This window comes from Salmo salar, chromosome ssa24 (assembly GCF_905237065.1).
Source record: "Salmo salar chromosome ssa24, Ssal_v3.1, whole genome shotgun sequence".
NCBI lineage: Eukaryota > Metazoa > Chordata > Actinopteri > Salmoniformes > Salmonidae > Salmo > Salmo salar.
Genome location: NC_059465.1, coordinates 7,737,844 through 7,764,654, shown reverse-complemented (window position 1 = coordinate 7,764,654; position 26,811 = coordinate 7,737,844). Strand labels below are relative to the sequence as shown.

At 44.9% G+C, this 26,811-nt stretch overlaps 1 protein-coding gene across 4 annotated transcripts in view; it reads right to left on the bottom strand.

The window, feature by feature from the left end:
• Positions 1-806: 806 nt before the first annotated feature.
• The window catches only part of LOC106585158 (zinc finger SWIM domain-containing protein 6), a 47,904-nt gene continuing 21,899 nt past the window's right edge, over positions 807-26,811 (bottom strand). The window contains exons 2-15 of one of the 4 annotated variants that reach the window (XM_045706720.1): positions 16,094-16,450; positions 15,567-15,715; positions 14,358-14,508; positions 12,711-12,890; positions 12,301-12,471; positions 11,961-12,107; positions 11,635-11,811; positions 10,976-11,236; positions 9,764-9,899; positions 6,109-6,266; positions 5,801-5,964; positions 5,632-5,713; positions 4,507-5,351; positions 807-1,899 (exon numbers count right to left, since the gene is read on the bottom strand). In XM_045706720.1, coding sequence (XP_045562676.1) covers positions 1,789-1,899; positions 4,507-5,351; positions 5,632-5,713; positions 5,801-5,964; positions 6,109-6,266; positions 9,764-9,899; positions 10,976-11,236; positions 11,635-11,811; positions 11,961-12,107; positions 12,301-12,471; positions 12,711-12,890; positions 14,358-14,508; positions 15,567-15,715; positions 16,094-16,450 — 3,089 coding nt within the window. In that variant the 3' untranslated portion in view covers positions 807-1,788. Of the gene's footprint in view, positions 1,900-3,645; positions 5,352-5,631; positions 5,714-5,800; positions 5,965-6,108; positions 6,267-9,763; positions 9,900-10,975; positions 11,237-11,634; positions 11,812-11,960; positions 12,108-12,300; positions 12,472-12,710; positions 12,891-14,357; positions 14,509-15,566; positions 15,716-16,093; positions 16,451-26,811 lie in introns of those variants that run through there. The other 3 variants (XM_045706721.1, XM_014171057.2, XM_014171058.2) reach the window with 3 other exon arrangements.

The window sequence follows — 26,811 nt, the reverse complement described above, 5'->3', positions numbered from 1 at the left end:
CTGTTCACACACAGACAGTTCCAGTGTTTCTGTGTCAATATTTAATGAGGGATGGGAGTCTAGGGACCCTACGGCTGTCAGGACTGCCTGTAGTCTTGAGGTACCACCTGTTCCCACTCCCTCCCTTAACGCCACACACACACACACACACACACACACACACACACACACACACACACACGATGACTGATAAACCATGTTCTCTCAACACTGTGGGGAATGGAACATACATGTTTGTTACATACAGTGGATTCAGAAACTATTCACACCCTTAGACTTTTTCCAGACTTTTTCTTTTTGACACTACCACATAACGTCAAAGTGGAATTGTGTTTATTGATTTAAAAAAAAAATTTTTTACAAATGAATAAAAAATGAAAAGCTGAAATGTCTTTAGTCAGTAAGTATTCAACCCCTTTGTTATGGCGACCTTAAATAAGTTTAGGATAAAAAATTTGCTTAACAAGTCACAATAAATTGCATGGACTCAATAATAGTGGTTAACGTGATTTTTGAATGACTACCTCATCTCTGTAAGGTCCCTCAGTCGAGCAGTGCATTTCAAACACAGATTCAACCACAAAGACCAGGGAGGTTTTCCAATGCCTCGCAAAGAAGGGCACCTATTGGTAAGATGGGTACAAATTTAAAAAAAGCAGACATTGTATATCCCATTGAGCATGGTGAAGTTATTAATTATACTTTGGATGGTATATCAATACATACAGTCACTACAAAGATACAGGCGTCCTTCCTAACTCAGTTGCCAGAGAGGAAGGAAACCGCTAACCATGAGGCCAATGATGACTTTAAAACAGTCACAGAGTTTAATTGCTGTGATAGGAGAAAACTAAGGATGGATCAACAACATTGTAGTTACTCCACAATACTAACCTAAATGACAGAGTGAAAAGAAGGAAGCCTGTACGAAAATACAAATATTCCAAAACATGCATCCTGTTTGCAATAAGGCAAAGTATCTGCAATCAGGCAAACAGGTCCTGAACACAAAGCGTTATGTTTGGGGCAAATCCAACAACAGTACCACTCTTCATATTTTCAAGCATAGTGGTGGCTGCATCATGCTATGGGTATGCTTGTCATCAGCAAGAACTACGGAGTTAAGGATAAAAAGAAACAGAATAGGGCAAAGCACAGGCAAAATCTTAGAGGAAAACCTGGTTCAGTCTGCTTCCCATTCAAAATTCACCATTCAGCCAGACAATAACCTAAAACACAAGGCGAAATATACACTGGAGTTGCTTACCAAGATGACATTGAATGTTCCTGAATGGCCTAGTTACAGATTTGACTTAAATCAGCTTAAAAAACTATGGCAAGACTTGAAAATGGCTGTCTAGCAATGATCAAAAAGCAACTTGACAGAGGTTGAAAAAAATGTAAAAAAGAAAAATGGGCAAATGCTGTGGAAAGATCTTAGAAACTTACCAGGAAGGACTCACAGCTGTAATCGCTGCCAAAAGGTGATTCTAATATGTGTTTACTCAGTTTGTCATTATGGGGTATTGTGTGTAGATGAGAAAAATATAATCAATTTTGAATTCTGGCTGTAACACAAAATGTCAAAAGGGTATGAATACTTTCTGAACACACTGTACAGGTTTGTGGGACTGGCCTAGGCTCCCCTAAATCTTGATTCACAAACTATGGATGTGAATTAATACTGCTGTATTAATTCACCCAGAGGTGATAGTTTAAAACTGCATAATTATTTTCTTCTTTTGGTGTGGTTGATGTTGCTGCTGATCCAAACTCTCCTGATTGAGCTCAACTCGCTGGTCTGTTTCTATGTCGACCAACACATCTTGTCGAACAGCCTTGTGCCTCAGAAAGAGATGTACTGTAACCATTCACAAAACCAAGGAGGCCAAAATGTACCTTAAAAAAAAAAAAAACTTTAATTAAAACAAAACACAAATCAAGCGACTCATTAACAAGATTATAAAACAGTGATTTTAGTTACATAAATAAATTGATATTGGTGTATCAAATCTTAATTTCATAAGCATGTATACATGGATCATTGTAATAAATAAAATGGAAAAACAGAAGATTCTATTTCCTACACGAACAGAACAAAAAAAATAATAAAACAGCTAGAAAGAAAGAGGAAATCCTTTCATTAGAGGATGAGAGACACAGGACGACGTTTTTCCACCAAACACACGAGGAAATGCTTTGTTAAAAGCACAGTTTACAGAGCCCATTCAGTTACTAATTAAGGACACTAAAGCTGGGACCAAGGCGACTTGGCTTTCACTTCTTGGAACACATTTGTTTGGTTGTTAGAACTCCTGTTTGGTTACTTTAAAAAAGTGTTAAGACAAGGCAAGAGAAAAGGCTGTTTCTTCTTTAAAAAGAACAAGAGAAAGCGCTTCAACAAAAAAAAGAAAGAAAGAAAAATAAAGAAACAAGGCAAGTTATGAGTACAATTGCCGACCTTATACAGAGAGAGAGAGACACACTTGGTCTGTGCCATGTTCAGATGCAAGCAGACAGGAGGAGAACTGTAGTACATTGCAGCGGAGCACAATTCCTGTCCTCGGGGGTCACAGTCCTTCTGGTTTTATTGGATCAATCTGTGTCATTGATTGACCAGAGATTTCACACTACTGGTTAGCCAGGTATTGGTCTAAAGTTAGAGCTCTAAAGTCATTTCTCAACAGCTGATCAATGTTATGAAAAATCTATGCTCAGGTTGCCATATGCCATGTACAGTGTCATTGGAATACTGCACATCAGTCAAATACATACATCTCTTAATTGTGAAACAATAACAGAGTTTCACGGTACTCTAATAACTTGAATAGATACCAATCGAACCGTCGATACCAGTACAATAATCTCAGCCAATGTTTTAGTACTGACACTACTTGTGAGCCTACAGCAACCCTCCATTAGCCAATTCAGTCTTTCTGCCATGTTCCGTGGTAAATAAAAGTACAGAAAGACTAACAGAAAAAGAGCGAGCTACAGCGGCTTCAAGTATTTCACATTACATAGAATACTCTGTATAATTTAGTTAACGTATACTTTTGAATCCTCCATATTCAGACTTATACTATTGTATATATACACACAGTACAATAAATGCTTGCTCGTGTCACGTTTTTGTTTTCCTGTACTCGTTCGCTCTTCCTTTTTCCTTTTCGTTTTAGAGAAATCCCTGAGAACGTCTGTTGACAGTTGCTGAAGGTTCTACACATAGAAGAGGCCTATTAGAACCCGAATTCTAATGGTATTCTAATTGTTCTATGGTTCCACACGCACAGAAAGCATTGACACTGGCCCGTTCTGGAGCGACACTCCACAACTATAACCATGATCTGTAGTTAGTTACCCAGCCCGACACATCTTCCAGTAGCCTGGGTCACTATTCGGTGCCGGTCTGTTTCTTTTTTAGCTAACCTGTGTCTGGTTGTCTTGCCAAGGCAGCGATGTACTGTAGCATTGAATACAGAAACATTCAGGTAACCAGGCTAGTCTTCTGAGTACAGAAACAGTCAGGTAACCAGGCTAGTATTCCGATCCACCTGATCTCTAATGGATTTCTTCCATTTCTGAAACACCAACACAGTAAATTTAGCAAAGACTGGGTTAAACTGAAGAAGGTATGAGACAATGTCTCCAGCAACAGTTTATCTTAAGACTTCAACCAAAAAAACAAAGCCACAATTACAAGTTTGATGGGTTCTAAGTACATTTTGGGATACATCTGCCATAATACATCAAATGCTAGTAATCGCTTTTGATAATACTCCATATCCTCATCTTACGGTGCACGTGGCATTACTGTAGTCCTGTACTGCCGTCCTCAACCTAACAGATATTCATTATTACTACATCTGAAACAACGAGTCTGTTAAGAGCATTATTCTACAACCTATCTCATGCCTATGACCTAGAGAAAACGCAAGTGCCGAGTCAACAGAAATGCTAATGGTGGTTTTCTCAAGGAGCCAAGCTGTGCAGTGCATCCTACGTTCGGTAGCCAATAGCCAAGAGGTGCTGTGTGGTTTTAAAGCCATAGTGTCTCTTTGAGGCTGCCAATGCGTTTTTACACAAGCGCTTTTGCACAAGGGCCTTTAGCCACTTGACAACATATACTCAGTATAAAACCAAAATAAAAAAACACAATAAAAAAAATGCTAATAATAAAAAATAAAAACAGAAAATGTCATTTTCGTTATCCTGTTTTTCCTCTCGCACACACAAAGAAATACAACATTCACAACTTGACACATTTCTTCTTCTGAAAATAGAACACGTCTGTACACATAGCAATGATGGTAATAACGTTCATAACAATAACAGCAAATCACGATAATACCGTGTGGCTCTGTTGACCATTTCTTCTCTCCTTCTTTCGCTTCGTCTCTCTCTTTACTTGTCCATGTTCAAGTCCAAAAGAAGTTCAAAAAGGCAGACTCGAGTTAATAGAAAAGTACGAGGGACCGACCCTGGTCAGCCAAACCTCTCCCTTACCAGCATCATGAGTTTCTTCTTGCCCTTGTAGATCTGTTTGAGGTTGTCTATGAACTGGGTGAACTGGATGTGTCCGTCGTGGGCCATGAGGAACGTCTCCCGGGACTTCCCCAGGAACTCGATGAACTCGCTGTAGTGCCGCGGGCTGATGTGCGTGAGGCGAGAGTGCGTGGTGTTGATATAGGCCCCGATTGTGGCGTCCAGCAGCTGCCTGAGCGGAGCCTTGTCCAGCGACATCAGCTTCCCAGAGTTCCTGCGGCTGTGCAGCGCCGACACCATCCCCGGCGTGGTCAGCGTGCACCGCCGCAAAATGTCGGAAAGCACCGTGGCGCACTTCACGCTCTTCACCACCAGGGGGATGACGGCAGCCAGCTCGTTCTTTCCCAGCGAGTGACTCAGAGCGCAGGCCCACAGCACGTCGTTGATAGCCGGGTGGGTGTCCTGGTTGTAGCTGAGGTTTAGATGAGCCATGGCTAACGTGGCTAGCTTGTACGCCCTCATAGGGTACCCTCTGTGCTCCATGTACCTGGCTATCGTAAACAGCTGCGTGTAGCTCATCCCCGCGACGGCCGCGTCCAGGACGATCTGGTAGGCCGTCTCGAAGGCGATGTGGTCCTTCTCGCAGAGGGTGAGGGCGGAGAGAGCACAGTTCTGGGGGTCCTTCATGGCACACTGCAGGGCCAGGGTCCGGGCGGAGGAGGCCAGGTTCTCCTGCTGGTGACAGTCCAGGCGCAGGCGGACAATGGTGGTGTTGGACATGACGGTGGTGGCCACGATGCTGGTGGCCTCGGTCGGGGTGAAGAGGGTGAACCAACTCTGCATGATGCTGTCCAACGCATACACACCTGGGAGACACACACACACACACACACACACACACACACACACACACACACACACACACACACACACACACACACACACACACACACACACACACACACACACACACACACACACACACACACACACACACACACACACACACACACACAAGGGAGAAGTCAGGGGATTAGCAGAGTAATTTGAATAACAAGACAATCCATTTTCAAGCCCTCATCCTGTCCATGAACTAAATCTGTACTATATTATAGAAAGTCAAAAGGGAAAACGGTGTACACGTACCTACTTCGGTTGCACAGGTAACTAACCACCGTACCATCTCCCTCCTCCTCCAATTTAACGTAGACAGGGTTATCCTCATCACCTGATGAACGAGAGACGGTTAGCAGTGGCAAAGAGGTGTGTTTGTGTGTGTGTGTGTGTGTGTATCTGTATGTCTGTGTTTGTGTACCTGTAGCCCAAGCTCCAGTGAAACTTTGAGCAGTGTAATGTCTGGCAAGCTGTCCATCAGTGTAGCGATCTTGAAGGCGTCCTGGGCCAGTTTAAAGATGTGAGACGAGGAGTGAATGTTCTTCTGGATGGACTCTAACACTGTCTCCAGCTTACAACTATCACCTGGGACAACAGGGACAACACACGTACAGCACAATGACAAAGGAACCCAAATGTGTATGTGTGTGTGTTTACGTACGCGTGTGTGTGTTTACAGACGTGTGTGTGTGTTTACGTAAGTGTGTGTGTACGTAAGTGTGTGTGTACCTTTGGCTGCGGTCAGCATGGTGGAGGCCAGTTCACACTGCTGGGACTCTATGTGGGAGAGTGTGAACCAGCGAGGGTAGCGGTTGGGGACCACAGACACCATGTGATGGGGTCGCGACAGGTCACCTGACGAGGCTGTGGACTCCAACACAGGCAACCTGAGAAGCACAGAAAAACCATATGGCTGATTATGATCACACACAGACGCACACGAACACACACAGGCGCGTGCACAAAGCGCAATCAGCAAACGGACCTCCAGCAAGGTTCTGACAGTGTTCTGGAGTGCATTACGGTTGTTAGCCCATTACTGAAATGTACTTCCAACCTAGTCCTTAATTACAGAAATGAATCAACTGTAGCAGAACGACTGTTTTCTTGCTGTTAATGAAGACATCGGCTTGGAACACCTGCTAATGTATTAAACAGGCCCTATAGGACAGACTGACAGCACACAGAAACACACAGTCGTCTTCATGTCTGCTACTGTGGGCAGCTCATCTCTAATTCAACCCTCTTCTTCCAGCCCAGTTTCAAAGGTCTCGCTGCCTTTGAAAGAGAAGAGAACCTGGGCAGATCAACCAATCACAAAAGCTAATTGAGTCCATGGGGAAATTAGGGGATTCACCTTCCAGGCCTCTATGGCTGGACACACATCAAACACATACTTACACACATCAGCGCATGTACACACGCACGCGGGTGCACGGACACTCACACACGCATTGCGCACGCACTTCAGAGAAAAGGGCCAGAGATACAATTTCCACGTGAGCACCAACAAAATGTGTATTTAAAACATCTTGATCTGAAGCCTGTCGGTCCTAGACAAGGTAATAAGGGGTTGGTCTGGCCAACAGTCGTGCTAGATAAAAGGTGGGGGGAAAAGCAAGGTGAGAGCTGTGTGAGTGTGAACACAGACTCGGTGTGAAACGGAAGACGTGCTGATGCCATAGCAACAAGGGGTTCATTCCAAACACATCTAAAGAGCTGCTAAAAGCACCACCACACCGGGGGGGGGGACGACGACGACGACTTCTGGACCATTCATGGGGTGGAACGAAGCAACAACAAAAAAAGGCATTCCCTAAAGATTGGAGCCTTCGTCAACATTCCTGTCTTTGTGTGACTTACCGAAATTGGTTACGGAGCTTCGGTAAGCCAAAGCTTGGAAAATACTCCATGTTTGAGTGAAAATCGTACATTCTTTTCCTGAAGCTGCATCTTTTATTCCACCTCAAAAACAAATCCATTGCTAGGGCTAGTATTCTCCTGCTCTCTCTCTCTCTGTCTCTCCTACTCATACAGCCTACTACAGGTATATGTACGCACAAGCTAGGCTATACATCAACCATAAACATTATGATCTTACCATATCGATGACACTGTAAAACACTCAATGCCGTGTTTACAGCAAATACTCAAAACAGAACCGTAAAAGTCCCATTTTTACAATGACACGTGTATCCATTTAACAGTAAGCCGTAACACACCCTTCAGTCCCAAGCCACTGATGAGGACAGTTACGGTGCCCGATTGGTCCTGTGGCACTATAGTGCCGTGTGAAACGTCACAACGGGATGCTTTGAATACTTTTCACACCAGAGGTGTTCAAGAGCGAGGGTGCCAGGGCCTCAGGGCAAGGGGCTCTGAAATTGTGCACGAATATTGCATTTTAAAAGCCTGTTATATTAAATGAAGTGTCCTTTAATATGGACCGCATGAAAAATGTCAATACATCTTTTTACCTTTTTTTTTTAATAATGAATAAAGACTTGCTAAACTGCCAAAATTCTGCATTTTGACATGTCCCTCTGTGCGTCCTCTGTGACTTCTAGGAAGTTTAACCCACTTTACTCCAACATTGATTCAAGTTTTCACCATCATTGTAAAGTCCTAGTTACTTTTGTTGCTTTGACAATGTCATTTCGGAAGATTATTATTTATTTAATGTGATTCCCATGGACCCCAGGAAGAGTAGCTGCAGCTTTTAAAAAATGACAAAAATAATAAAAAATGTGTGATTAATTTTGAAGAAAAAAAACCTGTCCCTAATTTTAAGGTCAACCCTGTTACGTGAACTGAATTCTCATTTTAATATGTTGAAACCATAACTTTTGAAAAACATTTTTTTCAAAAAGATATATTGAACATCTAATAGTCAATTATAGTTTAAAAAGTAGGTGAGCTAGTTCTAACTATTTATGGCAATTTTCTAGTGTTTTGTGGTGGTGGGGTCAAGTGCAAGTGCTGGTTAAGAGAAATGACAGAACTTGGGAAGGTTGAAAACCAGGCGGGCTGCTGCCTACCCGATAAGTTGCAGGCACTTACTATAGTCCTTTGTTTTTATTTAACCTCTTGAAATGGGAAAACATGTTTTTTTTATTAAGTTAAAAGGGTGCTCTTTATGACAGAATGTTAACATTTGGTAAAGAAGTTACACTACTTATTCACCTAGTTAACACCACGCAAAAAAAGGCACCTATAAATTGGTGGAACGACCCATAGATGGGATGTGAAAGAGAGAAACTATCCGGTTCCTTCATAGACTGGTCCTGGTTTCCGGTGAACATCGGTGAGACGACTGAACTTCCTACTTCCTGGTTTTCATCCTCAGACAAAGTAAACGCTTCACAGACGTCTATATTCACTTCCCCAAATCGATCAAATCACGGCATCCGCTGGAAGACTTCGACTCGAGATCTCTTCTTTATACAAAACGCTCCCTAGGCCACCGCGAAGACGAGTCAGGGCTCCAAGGTAGAGACATTAGAACATCTTGATGGATATGCATCTTCATCAATCTAAAACTCCCGAAGCGTTAACAATATGAGGGTATTATCATGTCTTTCTACATAATATTCCATCCGCCCTGCACTAGTGAAATCAGATGGGTGTGCCTATTGTACGTTCCTTGAGCTGAAGATCAATTCCTCCGTAGCGTTAAGCAGAGGTGTGAATAAGGAGAGGCTGTCTGAGTCTATGATAGTGTTGTAATGGGCCATTAAAAGCCAGTCTTTTTACCTAGCACTATATTTAACCAGCAGCACCTTTCCCATGGGATTGGGAAAGCACACACTGCTATCATATTACGGCAGCACCACGCTACATTGCACACATTCATTACGTGCTGAGCAGTCAGACAACCAGGACCCTGGAGCAGCTCGAAGTAGTGGCCACATTATTCTACCTCACCCCCTTCCACAGGGCTGGGTGGGGGGAGAAGTGGACTGGGGAGGGCTGGAGCCCTGTGGAAATGCTGCGGTGCATTTTCATTACACTCCAGCCTCTGCTTCGGCTTGCATCTTTCCGTACGCGACGTAGCTCTTCCTCGTTCACGTTCATTTAGCATCACCACATTGTTAGCATGGTTCAAAGCGCAGCTCGTTGAGAAGTGAAAATGGTAGAGAGATGTTAGCGTTAGCCACGTAGCTGTCCTGTCCCTGTAGGCCAGGCGTGTGCGAGCCTGCTCATTACACACACACTAATTAAACTCTCATTAACATCATTAATATGCACTGATCCAGGTCCCCCTACGAACATCAAAACAGAGCCGCCCCATCTGCACAACACACGCGCATGCACAGCGCACGCACAACACAAACAACACACACACACACACAAAACACAAATAATGATAAGGTGAGAGACTCACCGCATGGCTCTCAGTGCAATCTTGTACGCCAGTTCAGCGTCGTGAGGTAGGAGAGAGGTGAAGAGATAGCGGGTGAAGGTATGCATGGGAACACTCTCTCTGTGGACAATCTCTCCCAGGCCACTGTATGGCCCACCTGGGGACACACGGAGGGAGGAAGAACATGTTAACCCACAGGCCAGTGTGTTTCAGACAGGAAGAGAGTAGGGTGAAACAGTCTGGAACAAATCAAAAGAACATTGAAATATCAGATGCAAAAATAGAAAATACATTTCATTATATTTCGGTCTGTGGTGCCGTATAAAAAGGAGAATGTGTGAGTACAGTATACTTATAAGTTTGTGTGTGTGTGTGTGTGTGTGTGTGTGTGTGTGTGTGTGTGTGTGTGTGTGTGTGTGTGTGTGTGTATTATTGCGTGGCTAGACAGTGGCTATCATAGTTTCCTCCTCCCAGTCTCAGTCCAGAGGAGAAAAGGCCACGCAGCACAAAGCGGTCACCATGACGTGGTGAATGCCATATGGCCAGATGTGCAGACTAGGCTTCCCTCCCCCTCGTCTCCGCTGGGTTATTCTAGACTGAACAGCCCCTCCCCGCCCCCCGACCACAAGCCCCATTACAGTCTCCAGCAGTCTTAGGCCTTAGAGCCTGGGACTCAATTACCAACCAGCCCAGAGGTGGGTGGTCGTCCTGGGCAGAGGCAGGGGTTAGGGTGGGACTGGAGGTTTGAGGGCTGGGTCTACCATCTCTCCCACTCCCATAACCAAACCACAGCAGTCACATTCTGTCCCAGTACAAGATGTCAGTACAGTGTGTGTGTGTGTGTGTGTGTGTGTGTGTGTGTGTGTGTGTGTGTGTGTGTGTGTGTGGCTGCCGACACATCGCTAGTTTTACTGTGTGAGGCTTATTTTGGTCTGGCTTAAGGCGGTTCTAGTTATATTTACCCCACTGAATGAAAGATAATAAGATAATAAATATTGAGATGGAGGAGTGAAATATGCTTCAGCATAGAGCCTCAATGCTTGGAGAGAAGGAAGGAGAGAGGGAAGGAGAGACCAAAAGCCCGCTCTCGTTTTACCTCACACAGCTACAGCTCAGCCATGGAAACACATACTCCACACATTCATAACAACCATATGGCAGATTATTTTACGCTTTATCCGATAACCAAAGTAAAAGGACACTGTGTGTGTGTGTGTGTGTGTGTGTTCTCACTCTCTAACAGGAAGACGGCTTGTTTGCGGAAGATCTTGACCAGCGTGTCATCCAGCTCCACTTCCTGCAGCTTGGCCAATAGCTGCTCTTCGTTGCGACACACCTTCTCCTGGGCGTACAGCCCATCAGGCATCACCCTCTGCTGGCCTAAGCCAATCAGAGCAGTCTCCACAGCCAGCGCCCCGTATGATTCGCCCTCGCCTAGCAACCTCTGCACTGGCAACCGCTGCAGCTCCGCACGACTCACCACACTGGAACAATCTAAGCGAGAGAGAGAGAGAGACACAAAGGGTCAGTACCTAGTAGTCCGTTTTTCAGTGTTCTCTGAGGTTTGGAGCCTCCCTCCTAGTCCACAACACTGAGGGTCAGTCTGTCCCAAACAGCACCCTATTCAATATAGACTGCACATTTGACCACGTCCCAGGTCAAAGTATTTGGGACGGGCCCAAGACCTCCAGCTCGTAATTTTCCATATCACCGGGTTAGCTTAGTGTGTGCCTTGACAATTTTTTTTACTAGGAGAGGAAAGACAGAGGGATAAGAAAAGGGGAATTTTTAAGCAAGGGCTGAGAGAGGGACCATCTGAGTGAGAAAAAAGGAGAAGAGTAGAATCAAAAGATGGAGACAAAGAAGACTAGATTGATTCTTCTTTTTAGTACCTGAGAGGTCAAGGCAGGTGTTGGCCCCCTCCTCTGCCCCCCGTCCCGTCTCAGTGAGGGTGCTGAACAGGGTGCCGATGGGATCCAGGGGGTGACCCACCCAGCCTTCCATGTTGGTTATGGAGGTGATGGCTTTATGGAGCAGCTCTGTCACGGACAGGATGCAACACATGTCAACTACAGGGCACATAGTAACATAGTGTCAACCCCATTGACACTGCTACTTTAGTATGTAACAGAGCTCTATATCTGCACTTATGAGGCTTTATAAGAGTCCATTGAGGGCTTTATAGCAGTCCTACGTCATCTAATAAGTGCAGTCTGACCTTTCTTATGTCGGCGGAAGTGCTCCAGTTGTCTCTGCTGCTGCCGCCGCAGTGTGTTTACCACGGCAATGGCCAATCGAAGTGCTTCGCGGGGGTAACCATGGGAACGCAGGGCGTCCACCCGAGCACAAGCCGTCGGGACGTGTTCTGAGAGACACAGAGACAGAGAGAGATGAACTAATGTTGTCTTTATCCCTTTCTATAAGGCTTTTGGCAAAATGTGACCACTTGACATAAGACAACACACATATTGACACACAGTCCTCCGTTTCCCCTTTACACACACCAAGCATCACGATACACACAAAAAATAAAAACACACTCTCAAACACACACTCACCGTGCCACATGGGCCATCCACGTGTGTCGAAGAGCGAGCCGTCCTGGTTGTCATGGTAACAGTAGTTGGCATAGAGGTCGCTGGCAATGATGTGCTGCAGGTGACGATCCTGCCAGTGGAGGTCACACGCCTCGATTGCCCGTGTGAACACCGTCCTGTGGGGACGCGACTCTGACAGGATGGAGAGGGAGAGAGACTCGCATTAAACAGAGAAGAGAGAAGGGAGGAGGAGGGATAGAGGGATGGAGTGGGAGAGGGTACTGGAGGGAGGGAGAGTTCAAACGTTGGCTGCAGGCTAACAAAAAGAGAGATGGAGCGAGGGAGACCGAGAAGACAAGAAAGACAGATATACACAGAGAGAAAGAAAGATGGAGGGTTGATGTGGAGAAAGAAAGAGTCCCGTCTCTCACCTTGGTTGCCATGGGCACCCTGAGGCAGGGAGTGGGTGAGGTTGGGCAGATCGTTGCCATGGTTACCATCCTCCCAGGGGCACACGTCCACGCTGTTCCACCTCCTCAGCTCTCTGAGCCACGAGCACTTCTGCTCCGTCTTACAGTGGGGGTTCAACACGATACACATCCACAGGGCACCTGCACACACAAACCACACATGCACACGCACACACAGGTTAGGTCTTATCCCACCCAAGGTCATGTTTGACTTCAGGCTAAAATCAGGAGAGTGGTCTGAAGGTGGTAAACCCACAGAACCAAACTAAACTGCAGGTAAAAAAGAGATCCCCGTCAATCTTTTGTTTTGGACCCACATTTTTTGGTCTATTGTTGTGTTGTTATTTAGAGATGGGTTTTAAAGTTTATCCAACTTTTCAAAGAAATCTAAAGTTGAGATATTCTGTAAAAAAAAAATCACCCCCCCCCCGCGCAAAAACGTCAGGGAGTTGGATACTTTGTAGTTGTAGATACAGTCTTGCGCTGACGCACGAACCTTTCTTGTCGACAAACTCTTTGAAAAGCGGGAACTGTATTTGTCCTTCACGCACCGTCACAGACACACACTGCATACATCAATACCAGGTAAACAGAAACAAACTCAAGACTAAAAGTGAAGAAGTCTCCATGGATATCGTAACACATTCAGGAAGATGTAGGACGATAGTGTCACAGAGACAAACCAAAAACACATCAGCTAATACACACACACACACACACACTATGATGTGGCAACGATTGATGGACATAAAGGGGGATGAAAACGTTCAGAAAGGCAGAGAGAGAGAGAGCAACAAGGACAGATGGTCAGAAAAAAAAGGAAACGGGGTGGTTAGCCAACAGAGATGAAGTAGAGGAGAAATGAAGGAAGGACGGCGGTGTCTGGATGAGAGGAGAGAAGTAGCCGGCCCTGACGAGGACTAAAAGACAAAAGTGGAAAGCAGCCGAGCCGCGAGGCAGGATTTGCCACATATCAAGCAGTCAGAGAAGGACTCAGAGTCTGGACGTCAACGCATTGTTACACTTCTAAAAATACAAATCAAAGCAGAAAATCAAAGCAGAAAACTGTCTTTCTGTCTGTCTGTCAACATAGTGAATAATAAATGTGAAAATACAGAAATGAAAATAGGAGGTTGACATCCAGAGACTTTTTTTGTCCCCATTCGCACATTAGCAGGAGAGCACAACTAACATAACATAGGCTGCATAACCCCAAAACCTCAATCAGTGTGTGTGTGTGTGTGTGTGTGTGTGTGTGTGTGTGTGTGTGTGTGTGTGTGTGTGTGTGTGTGTATACAAGTAATCTGTATTGAAGGCCACAGTGGACATGTGAGTGCTTCCTATCTAAAGTCGATAAATAAATAATTAAGCAGAGATAAAGGGAGTATGGTATGGTGATTGCGTGTGGAGAAGACGGCAGCAGAGTTTAATGATAAATACAACAGTACGTAAGGTTGCCGTTTGTGTTGTCTATCAGTAAAGATGTACAGTACATAAAGTAGCCTACTGTATGTGTGTGAGCATGCATGTTTGTTTGCAAATGTGAATTTATCCTGCGGTTCATTAGTGTGTGTCTGTGTGTGTGTGTGTGTGTGTATATACACTCACCTAGTTCGTCCCAGAGCTGTCTGTACTTGTCGTTCATGGTGGTGCCCTGCTGTCTCCACAGTGCCAGGCGAGGGTCGGCCATAAACTGTTCTGTGATCAGTGTTAACATCCGTGCTCCGTTAGAGTCACGCATACGCAGCATCTCCCTCACCTATGGGACAGGGAGGACAGCATCAGTGTGTGTGTGTGTATATGTATGTATGTATGTATGTATGTAGAGCTTAATGCAGGCAGATGTTAAAACTAGGGGCGGAGGTTCTAATGGCCAGCCAGTATTTACATAGTGGTCAACACACTAGTGCTAGGCTAAATATTTCACATTAGCACTAGGCTAAATACTTCACACTAGCGCTAGGCTACATATTTCACACTAGCGCTAGGCTACATATTTCACACTAGCGCTAGGCTACATATTTCACACTAGCGCTAGGCTACATATTTCACACTAGCGCTAGGCTACATATTTCACACTAGCGCTAGGCTACATATTTCACATTAGCGCTAGGCTACATATTTCACATTAGCGCTAGGCTACATATTTCACATTAGCGCTAGGCTAAATATTTCACATTAGCGCTAGGCTTTAGCCTGTGTTCCTAACGGCACACTTTTCCATATGTAGCGCACTATTTCTGACGAAAGTCCATACCCTATTCTATAAGAACTACTTTTGACCAGTGTCCAGATGGGCCATTATCAAAAAATAGTGCACAACATAGGTGAAAGTCCTTTGGCACACAGAGTAAATATTTTACATTAGCGCTAGGCTAAATCTACACTAGAAGAGCATATCATATTGCTGAGGTTGGCACATCAGCCAGACTAACACTCATCTGGTGTAGAGACAGGTATACATCAAGGGCTAAAAGAAACATCAAACCTCAACAATTGTACGGTTTAATGTATGTGCCGACTGCCATGCTAATGGCTCTTTAGACTAACAGAGAAACAGTGGCTTTGAACTGAACAGAAACAACTTGGCTGTGGAAATACACTGGGAGAAATGCGATGTTGATGTTAATGCGTTTATATATGAAAGGAGATATAATGCAACGTTTCAGCCTCTTCCAGTGGTAATAATAGTCATTGCAAAGTTTTACATAGAGACGCGGTGAGTGTCTAGAGGAGGGGAGTGTGTGTGTGTCTGACGCTCCTGTGTGTGTCTGATGGGCATGTGTGTGTCTGATGGGCATGTGTGTGTGGTGTTACCTTGCTAAACAGGAGGTTGAGTTGTTTCCCAGAGCCATGGTATCCTCCCTGTGACAGGAAGAGTTTCACCTGCTCCTGGACCTGCTCCTCATCCAAGTGCCAACAGTTCTCATCATCCACACTGGCCCCTGCAGTGGGGTCCGGGGCCCCTACACACACACAGAGCGAGACAGAGAGCAAGGTTAGTTACACACACATTTCTCATCATCCACACTGGCCCCTGGGGTCCGAGGCCCCTACGCAGGCAGGCACACAAACACACAATGAGACATTCTACATTTGATTTGTTTAATAAAGAACTCTAATCTAATTTAAGGTAACTTGTGGAGCTGTAGAAACCTTTCAGTCATCCTTTTACCCCTTTACCTACCCGTCTCTCTAAGGTAAATAAAGACCAGGTTTTTAGTGTTGTTTAGAGGTGGACAGAGCTTTAATTTACAGGCAGGATCAGACTAATGAGCAGCATTGATCTGCCCAGCCTTTACCTTTAGCACAGTCAATGTCCTCAGCGGGGCCTACACACTCACCGTGGACCTGGTTGATCTCAGAGTTAGTTGACAGGATCTCATCTGCCAGTTTCTGTGCGGTGGGCAACACCTCTGTATGATGCACTGATATCAGGTACTGGACAAACTTCTGCAGCTGATCTCTGCTCATCTGGAACAGCGTCTCTGAGATGGGCAGGTGCAGTTTGACCTGCTCGGGCTTCCGTACGCGGTACAGGGCCAGCGCTACCACGTGGGCGCAGTAGAATATGTCCTTGTTGCCGCAGCTACAGGTCACCGCGGTGATCTTACAGCGGTCGAAGCTGACGCTCACGCTGCAGACCATCTCAGGCTGAGAGGACGTGGCCGGGTCTGTTACCGTACCACTCAGATGGAACCCTGGGAAGAGAGAAGAAAAAATAAATAATAATTCATTTCAACAATCCTTTATTGTGAATCCACTATAAAATAAAAGAGGAGAGGTGAAAGAAAGAGGGGTGAGAGATAGGATATAAAAGAGGAGAGGGGAAAAAAAGACAGGGATATGAATTTCAAGCCCATTATGATTGGGACATCATGCAGGACTTAGGACACAGAAGCCCAACCCTGTCTAAAACCACTAAACAACACAAAAGCATCAGGGAGATGTTAATTAAGCAATTTACATTTTATTGAATTAAAATGACGAAGCCATGTCCTCTCAGTAAAAAGGCATGTCACGCGTAAGGATCACGTAAACCTTCCTTAACCTTATGAAAGGGGTGCATAGATATTCCATATTCTCCGAACATGAAAGCAGGGCCACATTGAGTACAGATTGACGTCCTGTGGCAGGTTGGGTCAACAACGATAGCAGCACAGATAGGGAGAGTGAGAGATGCAAAGTATGTGTGTGTGTGTGTGTGTGTGTGTGTGTGTGTGTGTGTGTGTGTGTGTGTGTGTGTGTGTGTGTGTGTGTGTGTATCAATAATGGAACCCGCTCATTTGAATAGTGTTTGATCTCCTCCGGAGCGCTGCGTTTCCAGAGGCGGGGGCATTATTCCACTATGAATATGCATGAGGAGGGCAGGGCTGCTAGCGCTGGTATTAAAACACACACTGATGAGCATATGAAAGGGACGCGGCCAGCGTGAGATCATGCATTTATTAATATTGGGGAGGGGCCAGGGAGACAAGAGTGGTGTGAATTAATTTATGCGCTTCGTAAAAGAGAGAGAAAAACATATTGGGGCCAAGTGGAGACATACATGCATAAATACGCTTATCAAAAGGGATGTGGCTTGCTGTGATATCAGCAGTGTAATAACAGGGATATCAAAGCTGCCGCCGCTACTCGACATGGGGCCGTGCATTACCAGGAGGAGGCTTGAATACGGCATCCCATACAAGACGAGACCGCAACAGAATGAGTCGGAACCCCGAAGCCTACCCCCCCATGCTAAAATAAACCCTTTATGAAGAATGAACAGCGAAAATGGGGGAGCGGGTAGAGGTAGTCATCTAACCTGTGAGACCCCATGCTGTTTGTTTGAGCCCCACGGCCTTCGGGCGGGAGGAGTCGGGCCTAAGCCGCGTCTCAGAGCAATAATGCTACTCTTAAAAACAGTGCGTCTGTGTGTGTGTGTGTGTGTGTGTGTGTGCGCGCGCGGCTCAGAAACAGGTCCAGCGTGTGCTCTCCAACCTTTCACAAGCAAGTCCCAGTCCAAAGAGCGGGAATAACAAGAACATCAGAAACATGTGCGGTTCAAAAAGAGAACTCGGCAGCTCTGATACACGCCTGTAGAAAAACTAACACCTACCTATCCCTTATTTTTAGCAGACCAGAAACCTACACCATACAATGACCAATAGTGTTAATAGGAATACAAATGGAGACGGCAAACAAAAGCTTGATAAAACACAAAACCTATGGCAAACTCTTAAAAGCAGAGTCCAGATAGATTCCATAACACAATAAAACACCAAAGCCTATCACATTTTAAGACTGCTGCCATGGCTCTTTATTGGGTGCTCCCTCCCTCTCTTACACACATACAAAACATGAAAACGCACAACACACACACACACACACACACACACACACACACACACACCTTTCTCTCACTCTTCTTCCCCCAACTGCTGGTTGGTATGAGGCCTTCAGTATCTCATGTGCTAGCTATTAGACTGTGTTCCCGTCACCTGCAGCTGCAGAGAGCAGCTTAGGGCTGTTGCTGTGTGTTGGAAAGGCCAGGGTGGACTTTCAAAGGAACCGTGGCGGACATTTTTAGAACAAGGCCTCTGTGAGGTTGCCCTAGAAACCCCTCATGACCGGTCTGGTGAAATCACACTTGGCTTCAAGCACACCCTGAGTGTGTGTGTGTGTGTGTGTGTGTGTGTGTGTGAGAGTGAGTGAAGAGTGAAAACGGGAGGAGTGTATGCAAGCAGTAGAGAGTGAGTGTATGTGTAAACCCACAGGGCCCCTGGACCACCCATACACTTGGGGGCCCACATCAAAGCACTAGCCTAGATACTCTCTCTCCCTCTCTGCTTTTGAAACCGTATGAGTGGTGATAAGCCAGCAAGCTCTCTCGACCAGCTACAAGCCCTCCTTCCTCTCATTCAACGACATGGGGCCCCCAAAATACCAAAACCCTGATCTTATTTCAGGGAGAAGGAGAGGCCAAAGCCCCTCCAGAATTAACCCACTCCGACCCACAGGAGGAAGAATGTAGGCTTTATATAGGATTTGAGCATTCCCACATTAAGAGACCTAGTTGAGGCTGGGAGGCTGCTTGCCTAAGCACAAAAGCTCTCAGTTTGCAACCACTGGGGTAAATTAGACTGAGCATCATACATATATTTCCAAGTCAATGCAGACAATTCAGCCACAGCGGCGGGTGGTTCATGAAATGTATTTGCTGAATTGGTTTATGAGTAACTGTCACTTCGATATAATATGACACAGTCCTGTGTGTGTGTGTGTGTGTGTGTGTGTGTGTGTGTGTGTGTGTGTGTGTGTGTGTGTGTGTGTGTGTGTTTTATAGAGAAGAGGATAGAGAGAAGAGAAGGCTCATTCGCCCCTTTAGCTTTGAGATCTAATCAAATTACCCCAATTTCAGCTTAGCAGAAGAAAGCAATAGAAGGGGATCCTATGGTAGCCAGAGGGACCCTATGGTAGCCAGAGGGACCCTATGGTAGCTAAAGAGCATGTTGGTAGTCTGGAATTCCATCTGGCCTGAAAGAAGATCTACTGTAGGACCAGAGTTGGGATGCATATCCGTATGGGCCCTGGTCAAAAGTAGTGCACTAAACAGGGAACAGGGTGCCATTTGGGATGGACACTTGGAGTTCTGGGTGGAACTAGGAACCCGTCGAAAAGTGAGTGAGCAATCTGTTCAGCCCTTAATGTTGTCATCCATCTGAAATGACCTCAAAAGTGCTTAGTTTCTACGTTTATATGAGAAGAAAATAAAGAATCAGAGGTTTTAGGGTGTACACCTCACATGTGTGCAGTCTTACTGGGGGGGGGCATAAGAGGTGCTTATTAGAGAGAGAAGAGTGTGTGTGGTCCTATAAGGAAGACCCCGTACAGAGATCATAAACACAGATCAATGCATTAAGCAAGGGCCGCTGTTTTAGGGCTGTTAAACTGTGTGTGCTCTAGGTGAGGGACAGGCTGGAATAACACAGCTGAGCACCAAGGGCGGCCCTGTTTGGGCCGTGACCCCTCTAACAGAGCAAAGGCCTTGTCCTCCACAGGTGCTGACACACACACACAGCCAGGTGTATAAAATGACATATATATAATTTTATACACCTGGCTGTGTGTGTGTGTATATATATATATATATATTTTTTTTTTTTCAAACATTCTGTGAATTTCAATTCAATTACTTCGACATGCAAATGTGACTGCAAATCTGTATATTAATCATCAGGATGGAGTGTGTGTGTGTGTGTGTGTGTTCACGTCTGTGTATGATTGGAGGTGTCATCCTACGGCTGCTGAAATGACAGTCTACTCTGGTCTCGTTGGGTGAAGCCGCCACTTAGTTGCCACACGATCCGTCAAGAATCATTTCCAAACTATCACTTACAAAATGGAGTCTAATTTGATTGAATTGGACTTTTCAGGCCCAGCCAGTTTACTGGCCTGTTGAGTGATTGTGTAGCTTGGCAAGAGGATGGCTGTCTTGACTATCCATGGGACATTCAACTGAACTATCTGGAAAGCAGGGCTTTGGCTAGCCTATGTTTGAAACCACATGCCTCAAACTAGGCTTTGGTCTATACATCCCCTCCAATCCATGTGTGGAGTTCATTAATGGGAGAGAAATTATATATGCATGGAAATGAACGTGCGTAATTACCAAGAGAAGTCCCTCAACGGTCTCTTGGCTGAAGATGAATGTAACGGGTTGGTGTGTGTGTGTGAGTGTGTGTGAAGATTAATGTACTGGGGATCCATTGAAAAGCCAATGTCAGCTCTTTAAGGCGGAGTGTGTTTGTAAGGACAACCCTCTACATTAGGAAGGGGATTACAAACAGTGACAAGAGGGCAAACGAGGCTAGACCTGCATCAAAACAGCTACGACGGCCATAAAGTCATGAGAATGGCACAAATCCACGCTGGGGAAAAAACACACATTAAAAACATTCCACTTGGAAAGTCACCCGACACACTACACATTCCTGACTTCTAAAGTATATCTCCTACTCCCACAAACACACCCCTCCTCTTTCCTTCCTCCTCTCTCTAATATGTGACACCTCCCTTGCTCCCCTTCCCGACACATGTTCTCAGTGATGCCTAGCCCTAAAGCATACTACACGCTCTACACAGACGCAAGATTGAGTGTTGTATACAAGTATATTTTTCTCATTATAAATCTGATTATTTCACATGGAGATGTAGGAAGCTGGAAAGGCTAGCTAGCTTAATATATTTCTATATTAATATATTTTTAGCCAGGCTAAAGCCAGCTAGCTACTACGAGCAAGGGAAGGCAACTCTTTGCTTTCACAAAATGAAAATTACATGTAAACGTTGCCATCGCCCCCTTGTGACTGGGAGTGGGACCGGCGAGGATATCATGTTACCCAATGGTGTCCGCTACACCAAAAAATCCCACAACCCACGGATGTAGATCAACGGAGTGACCTTAAACTGACCCGCTGTGTGTGTGTGTGTGCTGACGTCACACACCAGGCACACACACCCAGAGGGGGGAAGCTGCATTCCAGCACTGCGCACGCACACACACAAACACAGAACAGAAAACACACACATGGGTGGGAAGCATTGGGAGCGCTCAGCTGTAGCGAGGGAGAGAGAGGTTTCACCGTCTGGGTTCCTCTGAGCTCAGTACTTCCCCTTTCTGCTTCAGCCAGCTGCCGTTAGCGTAACGCAGCCCTGCCGGCTCGGACTTAACCCCTTCCTTCCTGGAGTCACTTGGGTTGTTTACCATCAACTATTGACATCCAGATTTACTAACACCCCAGCCCCCACCCTAACCACACACACACAGCCCAAATTAACACACACACACACACACACACACACACACACAAAATTAACACACACAGCTCAAATTAACACACACACACACACACACACAGTCCAAGATAACGATGACTAAAAGCCTACACACCCATACATGCCAATTTAACAACTAGCAATCCTGAATGCATGGGTGAGAGAAGTAGTGGGGGTGCTGTGGAACAAACACACACACACACACACACACACACACACACACACACACACACACACACACACACACACACACACACACACACACCTCTCTGGTCCCATCACACAGAGAGAAAAATGAAACACCTAGGAAAACGACAGCTTGGAAGAGTTAACCCCCACACACCAATATTTCTTTATTTGGCATTTTGCATTCACAGTGTGTACTGCCTACTATCCTGAGAGCCCAGATCAATAAGCCTAGCTCTCTCACTTCTACACTACTCAAATATTTTTTTGCAACAGTGTCATTTAGGATATAGTTCACATTTACTATCCATTTGTGAATGACCTGGTTTCAAGTAGTAGCCCATAGGCGGGTAGCCCATAGGCGGTTAGAGCGTTGGGCCAGTAACCGAAAGGTCGCTAGCTCAAATCCCTGAGCTGGCAACGTGAAAAATCTGTCCATGTGCCTTTGAGCAAGGCACTTAAAGGGATAGTTCACTCAAATTACAAAATTACATTGTTTCGTTACCCTAGAAGCAGTCTATGGCCAAAGTATGACAGCAATCCATGCTATGGTGTAGTTTCCCTGGCACTGTTTCCACATGATATCGTTATAGCATTCGTGGCACAAATCCCATCAAGTCATATATATTAAATTTGTTCAAAACATCTATAAGTGACTTTTGTTGAGCTTTACAATCCATTTTAGATACTTACAGATGATTTGAACATGAAATGCTAATAAAAATCGGTCCAAATGACTTGAATGAGATTTGTGCCACAAATGCTAAAACATTACCATGTGGAAACAGTGTCAGGGAAACTAAACCGAAGCATGGATTGCGGTCATAGCTTGTCCATAGACTGATTACAGGGTAAGGAAACCAATGTGTCATTTTGTAATTTGGGCGAACTATCCCTTTAACCCTAATTGATAATGGCCATTTCACACATGTGTATAATACACACTTGTACAAGTGTGTGAATCAGGACAAATATTTACACCCACCAAACTATTACTATATTATTATTAAATTCCTCATTGAAAGGACAAAGGCTGCAGAGAGGGAACAGAACCACAACAGCTTACACACTAATTCATTAGCAATTAGATTAGCTAACGTGTCCTAATAGTCCCTCACCGCCCCAGGCCCTGATTAGCTCCCATATGAAATCGCAAAGCATGTTACTGCACATATGGTACAAGACACATATCACTACGCCGTCTTACCTTTGCACTTAAGACTACTTCACATAGACCTACACTGGGCCTTGTTTATCAATTGGCACCGAATTCCATATAAAGTGCACTGCTTTCGACCAACGCCACTATATATGGAATATGTTGGGGATAGGTTGTTATTTGAGCTTGACTTTGTCCTTCCTGAACCTGCCTTTGTCTATGTAGGACAGAGTGAGTCCGGGTCATTCTGCCCAGCACGATTGGAGGGGTAATACATCAGACATGCCATTTCTTTTTTTACCCCCAAACAGAGACGAGACGTGTCATTCTTCACACTAACCACAGTGGACAAAGCCAGGGACGAGAGGGGAGGAATGGAGGGCTCTCACGTTTAATATCACTTGACACACGTCATCTAGCATCTCTCAGCCCTCCGCTGAGTCTGTGTCAAAGCCTCAGCCGTCACACACAAATATCAAAACAAAGAAAAGGGAGGAAAAAAAAGTCAAAACATCTCACCAGCCCAGTGCTGCGATCGACAGATACTGAGGAGGAGAGAGGGAATAGAGAGATGAAGAGGATGAGAGAGCGAGAGAGGAGATAATACTGTTCTTAAGATATGGTCGATTCTCCTGCCTGTAGGCAATTCCTGTAAATATTGACGTTGAGGTTAAGGATATTCTCTAAATGGATAGGCTATAAAATGCATAGCGAACATTGTCTCTTAATGCTGTAAGCATCCGACATTATAGGCAGTAGCAATTTTCTTTCCTCAAACAAACACACACGGAGAAGGCAAAGAGTGGGCCTACTGAACGCGTCAACGACTTGCCTAAGAGCGGTTAACTAGAATAGGGAACCAAGCACTCTGAATAGCTCTGCAGCCACTTTTGGTTTCGGTCTCTCCAGCTAAAGAACGCAGACAGCTGATATTATCAAAACCCTTTCAGAATCCTATTTCCCTGAAATGGCTCTCATTACTTGTAAATAGCTACCCTTTACTGATGGATGATTGAGAAAAATTGCCCGCTACTAGGCAGAAAGGAATATCCCCCCCAGAGCTCTTTGTTGACATCTGAGGTGCCATGACAACGCTGTCTGTTGTGTGTGTGTGTTCAGTATGGCTAGCAGCCCTATGTAAAAGTGTGTAAGTGACCCCCCCCCACCCCACCCACAGTGAGTGGTATTTTACAGCACCAGGTAGGCAGCACACAACACATGCTTCACGGTATGGATGGTGTTAGACGGGTGATGAGCCGTGCCTGGTTTTCTCCAAACATAGCTCTTTCTATTCAGGCCAAAAGAGTTAAATGTGTCTCATCAGACCACGTAATCTTTTGCCTTATGCTCTCAGAGTCTTTCACATGCCTTTTGGAAACTCCAGGCGTGCCGTCATGTGCCTTTTTCTCAGGAGTTGCTTCCGTCTGGCCACTGTACCATAAAGCTCAGATTGGTGAAGTGCTGCAGAGACTGTTGTCCTCCTGGCAGGTTCTTCCATCTCAGCCAAGGAACTCTGTCGTTCTGTCAAATTGGTCATTGAGTTCATGGTCACCTCCCTGACCAAAGTCCTTCTTGCCCGGTTGCTCAGTTTGGTCTGACGGCCAGCTCTAGGCAGAGTCTGGGTAGTGCCATATTGTGTCACTTCTCTTGTGTTCTGTGCAAGCAGAGTCAGGGTATGTGCAGCAGTTTGGGCCGCCTGGCTCGTTGCGAACTGTGTGAAGACCATTTCTTCCTAACAATGACCGTAATTAATTTGCCAGAATTGTACATAATTATGACATACATTGGACAACCTTCAATGTTAACAGCAATATTTAGACTTAGGGATGCCACCTGTTAGATAAAATACGGAACGGTTCCGTATTTCACTGAAAGAATAAACGTTTTGTTTTCAAAATGATAGTTTCCGGATTTGACCATATTAATGACCTAAGGCTCATATTTCTGTGTGTTATTATAATTAAGTCTATGATTTGATATTATATAGAGCAGTCTGACTGAGCGGTGGTAGGTAGCAGCAGGCTCGTAAGCATTCATTCAAACAGCACTTTCCTGCATTTGCCAGCAGCTCTTCGCTGTGCTTCAAGCATTGCGCTGTTTATGACTTCAAGCTTATCAACTCCCGAGATTAGGCTGGCAATACTATAGTGGCTATAAGAACCTCCAACAGTCAAAGGTATATGAAATACAAATGGTGTAGAGAGAAATAGTCCTATAATTCCTACAATCTAAAACTTCTTACCTGGGAATATTGAAGACTCATGTTAAAAGGAACCACCAGCTTTCATATGTTCTCATGTTCTGAGCAAGGAACTTAAACTGTAGCTTTTTTACATGGCAAATATTGCACTTTTACTTTCTCCAACACTTTGTTTTTGCATTATTTAAACCAAATTGAACATGTTTTATTATTTATTTGAGACTAAATTGATTTTATTGATGTATTATATTAAGTTAAAATAAAAAGTGTTCATTCAGTATTGTTGTAATTGTCATTATTACAAATTTAAAAACATTTTTTTTTAAACGGCCGATTAATCGGTATCAGCTTTTTTTGGGCCTCCAATAATCGGTATCGGCGTTGAAAAAAAAAATCATAAATCGGTCAACCTCTAGTGTACACACACACACACACACACACACACACACACACACCTCAGTGCATTCGGAATGTTTTCATACCCCTTCCCTTTTTCCACATTTTGTTACGTTACAGCCATATTCTAAAATGGATAAAATATTTTTTTATCCTCAATCTACACACAATACCCCATAAAAGTTCTTTAGAAATGTATGCAAATGTATAAAAAAGTATACATTTTCAGACCCTTTGCTATGAGACTCGAAATTGAGCTCAGGTGCATCCTGTTTCCATTGATCATCCTTGAGAAGTTTCTACAACTTGATTGGAGTCCACCTGTGGTAAATTCAATTGATTGGACATGATTTGGAAAGGCACACACCTGTCTATACAAGGTCCCACAGTTGACAGTGCATGTCAGAGCAAAAGCCAAGCCTTGAGGTTGAAGGAATTGTCCATAGAGCATTGAGACAGGATTGTGTCAAGGCACAGAGTTGGGAAAGGGTACCACAAAATGTATGCAACACTAAAGGTCCCCAAGAACACAGTGGCCTCCATCATTCTTAAACAGAAGAAGTTTGGAACCACCAAGACACTTCCTACAGCTGGCTGCCCAGCCAAACTGAGCAATCGGGGGAGAAGGGCCTTGGTCAGGGTGGTGACCAAGAACCCGATGGTCACTCTGGCAGAGCTCCAGAGTTCCTCTGCGGAGATGAGAGAACGTTCTAGAAGGACAACCATCTCTGCAGCACTCCACCAATCAGGTCTTCATGGTAGAGTGGCCAGAGAGAAGCCACTCCTCAGTAAAAAGGCATATGACAGCCCGCTTGGAGTTTGCCAAAAGACACCTAAAGGACTCTCAGGCCATGAGAAGCAAGATTCTCTGGTCTGATGAAACCAAGATTGAACTCTCTGGCCTGAATGCCAAGCATCACGTCTGGAGGAAACCTTGCATCATTCCTACGGTGAATCATGGGGGTGGCAGCATCATGCTGAGGGGATGTTTTTCAGTCGCAGGGACTGGGAGACTAGTTAGGAAGGTTGAGGGAAAGATGAACGGAGTAAAGTACAGAGAGATCCTTGATGAAAACCTGCTCCAGAACGCTCAGGACCTCAGACTGGGGTGAAGATTCAACTTCCAACAGGACCACGACCCTAAGCACACAGCCAAGACAAAGCAGGAGTGGCTTCGGGACAAGTCTCTTAATGTCATTGAGTGGCCCAGCCAGAGCCCGGACTTGAACCCTATTGAACATCTCTGGAGAGACCTGAAAATAGCTGTGCAGCGATGCTCCCCATCCAACCTGAGAGGATCT